Source organism: Nanorana parkeri, unplaced genomic scaffold (genome assembly GCF_000935625.1).
Source record: "Nanorana parkeri isolate BGI_ZX_2015 unplaced genomic scaffold, ASM93562v1 scaffold1279, whole genome shotgun sequence".
Taxonomy (NCBI): Eukaryota; Metazoa; Chordata; class Amphibia; order Anura; family Dicroglossidae; genus Nanorana; species Nanorana parkeri.
This window is the reverse complement of record NW_017307547.1, coordinates 459,481-463,263: the sequence shown is the minus strand read 5'-3', so window position 1 is coordinate 463,263 and position 3,783 is coordinate 459,481. Positions and strand designations below refer to the sequence as shown.

The 3,783-nt window shown below is 43.1% G+C and overlaps 1 protein-coding gene across 1 annotated transcript in view; it reads left to right on the top strand.

Annotated features, from left to right (window-relative positions):
* Positions 1-3,783, top strand: part of LOC108797445 (ATP-binding cassette sub-family A member 10-like) — a 47,318-nt gene that overhangs the window by 23,527 nt on the left and 20,008 nt on the right. The window contains exons 20-22 of the mRNA XM_018569038.1: positions 809-975; positions 2,253-2,380; positions 3,660-3,779. Of these exons, the coding sequence (XP_018424540.1) occupies positions 809-975; positions 2,253-2,380; positions 3,660-3,779 (415 nt within the window). The remainder of the gene's footprint in view (positions 1-808; positions 976-2,252; positions 2,381-3,659; positions 3,780-3,783) is intronic.

The following is a 3,783-nucleotide window of genomic DNA, read 5'->3' as shown; positions in this document are numbered from 1 at the left end:
GGTGTAAGGGGGGGGGGGGGGGGATGGAGTTTGTTTACACTATAATGGCAAAATTCTGTGGACACCTGACAAACACACTCATATGAGCTTGTTGGACATCCTTTTCCAAAATCATGGCCATTAATATAAAGTTGCCTCCCTTTGCAGCTATAGTATCCTCCACTCATCTGGGAAGGCTTTCTACAAGGACTTGGAGGGTGTCTGTGGGAAATGATGCCCATTTGTGTAGTCAGGTACTGATGTTGGTTGAGAAGACTGGTTCAAAATTGGCATTTCAATTCATCCCTAAGGAGTTCAGTAGGGATGAGGTCAGGGCTCTGGGCAGAACAGTCAAGTTCCTCAACACCAAACTAGTCACACCATGTCTTTATGGAGCTGGCTTTGTACACAGGGGACAGTCATGGTGGAACAGAAAAGGGTCTTCACCAAACTGGTCACACCATGTCTTTATGGAGCTGGCTTTGTACACAGGGGACAGTCATGGTGGAACAGGAAAGGGTCTTCACCTTGGATGGAAGAGCACAACCTTCTACAATGTCTTTGTATGTTGTATAAATAACAAGACCCTTTACTGGAAACACCTGAACTTGTTCATTTGGGGGGGGGAGGGGGGGTGGTCATGCACAAATCCATGCCTTTATGTTGTCAGGTGGGTGGAGTTTGGAGTTTTAGTCTTCACGCAGCAAGTTACTGCCAACCATATGGATCAGCAAAGATTTGTTCAGATGCAACATGGGAATGAAAATCGAAGACTCTGTGCAGTTGTCTACAATCCAGTATGCATGTAACATGTTATATTGAATTTCAGACTTCTTCTGCTGGTGCTGTTCATCATTCCCCTGATTGTCAGCGCCATAATTATTAACATTTTCGAGTCCATGCACACATGGGAGCTGACTCCAAACCTTTACTTCCGAAGATCCGGAGATCGGCCCCACAAGTACTTCACCAATCTTCTGCTCGTCAACAACACCGGTAAAAAACAAATAACAGACCATCACTTTCAATGTTCAAAAATTTATGCTGAAAAATTCATTTGGAAAATTAAAAACATTCTCAGTGAAAGTTTCGAGGCAGAACTAAAGCCGCGGCGGGTTCCCGGAACATTTACCATAATGTGAAAGTATGCACAACATAGCTGGATGTTATATCCGTCTTAGATTGGCCTCCTCCAGCTATGCGAGGTCCACGCTCCATCTCATCGCTCCATCTACCACCACTGCCAATCTTCTTCTGGTCTGCCATCTTCTTTCTTTCTTCCACCATTGGTGGGCCACTGATGATGTAACTCCAACACTTACATGCTGTAGTTACATTATCCCGTCACTCAGTTCCATTGTCTCATTGGCCTCCTCCAGCTATGTGAGGTCCACGCTCCATTTCATCGCCCCATCTACCACCACTGCCTATCTTCTTTTAGTCTGCCATCTTCTTTCTTTCTTCCACCATTGGTGGGCCACTGATGATGTAACTCCAACACTTACATGCTGTAGTTACGTTATCCCATCACTCAGTTCCATTGTCTCATTGGTCTCCTCCAGCAATGCAAGGTCCACGCTCCATCTCATTGCCCCATCTACCACCACTGCCAATCTTCTTCTGGTCTGCCATCTTCTTTCTTTCTTCCACCATTGGTGGGCCACTGATGATGTAACTCCAACACTTACATGCTGTAGTTACATTATCCCATCACTCAGTTCCATTGTCTCATTTATAGATGCCGGGAATGTACACTGCACTGTGCAACCAAACACACACAGTGCACGCAAAGAGACATTTCATAACAGATACAAAGTCTCTTCAGCCAAAATAAACTCTACCTGTTATAAATGTATTTCAAATGGTTTGTTGAAATTTAAAGAGATGAAAACTAATCCGGTACAAAAAAAATTTATATCAAATATTGACAATTTTCAAATCTGTGTTTATTACATTTCTGGCGTTTAGAAATCCCACCAATCAGTCCGTTCATTAACGTTACCATTCTTACAATCAATAATTTGTTTTCATGAATTAATTACTATTAGCTAACATTACAATAACCATTACGAGTATCCCTCAGAGGTCTATGCACAATAACGCCGTGTTATAGACATACAAATTTAGCAAGAATGGTTACTAATGAGAAAACAAAAACACATTTCCATCCAAAGGATTCATCCTGAGAATGTTTTTGTAATTTGCACGTCACTAAAATTCCTTTTGACCATAACACTTCCATAATGGTAACTTACAGCAATGTCCCCACACAGGTCTCCCCATTGAAAATGTTGTTCGTGGTATCATGGCTCAAGATATCACTGTGGATGTTGTGGACGGTCCTTATGACGAGAACACTACAGCCTACAACGGCGCTATAGAGGTCACCGGTGGCAATGAGGTAATGAAACGTTCTTACAAAGCAACATTTCTCTACCGCTAAGCATACCAAACATAACCCACCAAGATGAGTCTCTGGTTATATGTACAGGCATGGTGGACCAGAAAAGGGTCTTCACCAAACTGGTCACACCATGTCTTTATGGAGCTGGCTCTGTACACAGGGGACAGTCATGGTGGAACAGAAAAGGGTCTTCACCAGACTGGTCACACCATGTCTCTATGGAGCTGGCTTTGTACACGGGACAGTCATGGTGGAACAGAAAAGGGTCTTCACCAAACTTATCACACCATGTCTTTATGGAGCTGGCTTTGTACACAGGGGACAGTCATGGTGGAACAGAAAAGGGTCTTCACCCAACTGGTCACACCATGTCTTTATGGAGCTGGCTTTGTACACGGGGGACAGTCATGGTGGAACAGAAAAGGGTCTTCACCCAACTGGTCACACCATGTCTTTATGGAGCTGGCTATGTATTCAGGGCACAGTCATAGTGGACCAGAAAAAAGGTCTTCACCAAACGGCTCACACCATTTCTTTATGTAGATGGTTTTGTACACAGGGGGACAGTCATGGGGGAACAGAAAAGGGTCTTCACCAAACTGGTCACACCATGTCTTTATGGAGCTGGCTTTGTACACAGGGGACAGTCATGGTGGAACAGAAAAGGGTCTTCACCAAACTGGTCACACCATGTCTTTATGGAGATGGCTTTTTACACACGGGACAGTCATGGTGGAACAGAAAAGGGTCTTCACCATACTTTTACCACAAGCTTGGAAGATCACAATTGTCTACAATGTCTTTGTATGATGTAGTACTAACAAAACCCTCACTGGAGACACCTGAACTCAGTGATTGGAAGGGATTCACATACTTTTGGCCATATAGTTTATATCGAAATAGACATTTTAAACTGGATCCAGCATTAAAACATTTTTGTTTTAGCTTATTTTAAATATATATTATATGCTATGATAGCACTCCACTATAATCACCCTTAAAGTAAACACATTGTTTGGCTTTGTGTACACTTTACATCTGATCTTATAGGGTGAGAATTCATGAAATGATGGAATAAGTCTCTTTGGATTTGCCTTGACCGGTCCAATGCCGGTACTTGAACCATTTAGGCGGCTGGTTAGGACGGCACATGTGAGTCCAAAACCATAATGCCGGTACTGGAGCCCATCAGGCGGCTGGTTAGGACATGTGTATGAATCCAAAACCAATCTGTGTATCATTTATTTTGTATCACTTTTTCTGCTTTTATTTTCAGGGTTATGGATACAAAATAATCGGGAACCCCAGAGCCCACAATATCCTCCCGGTCCTGATCAATATCATTAGTAACGCCTATATGAGGATCTATAACTCCACGGAGAGGATCAGAGTGTGGAACG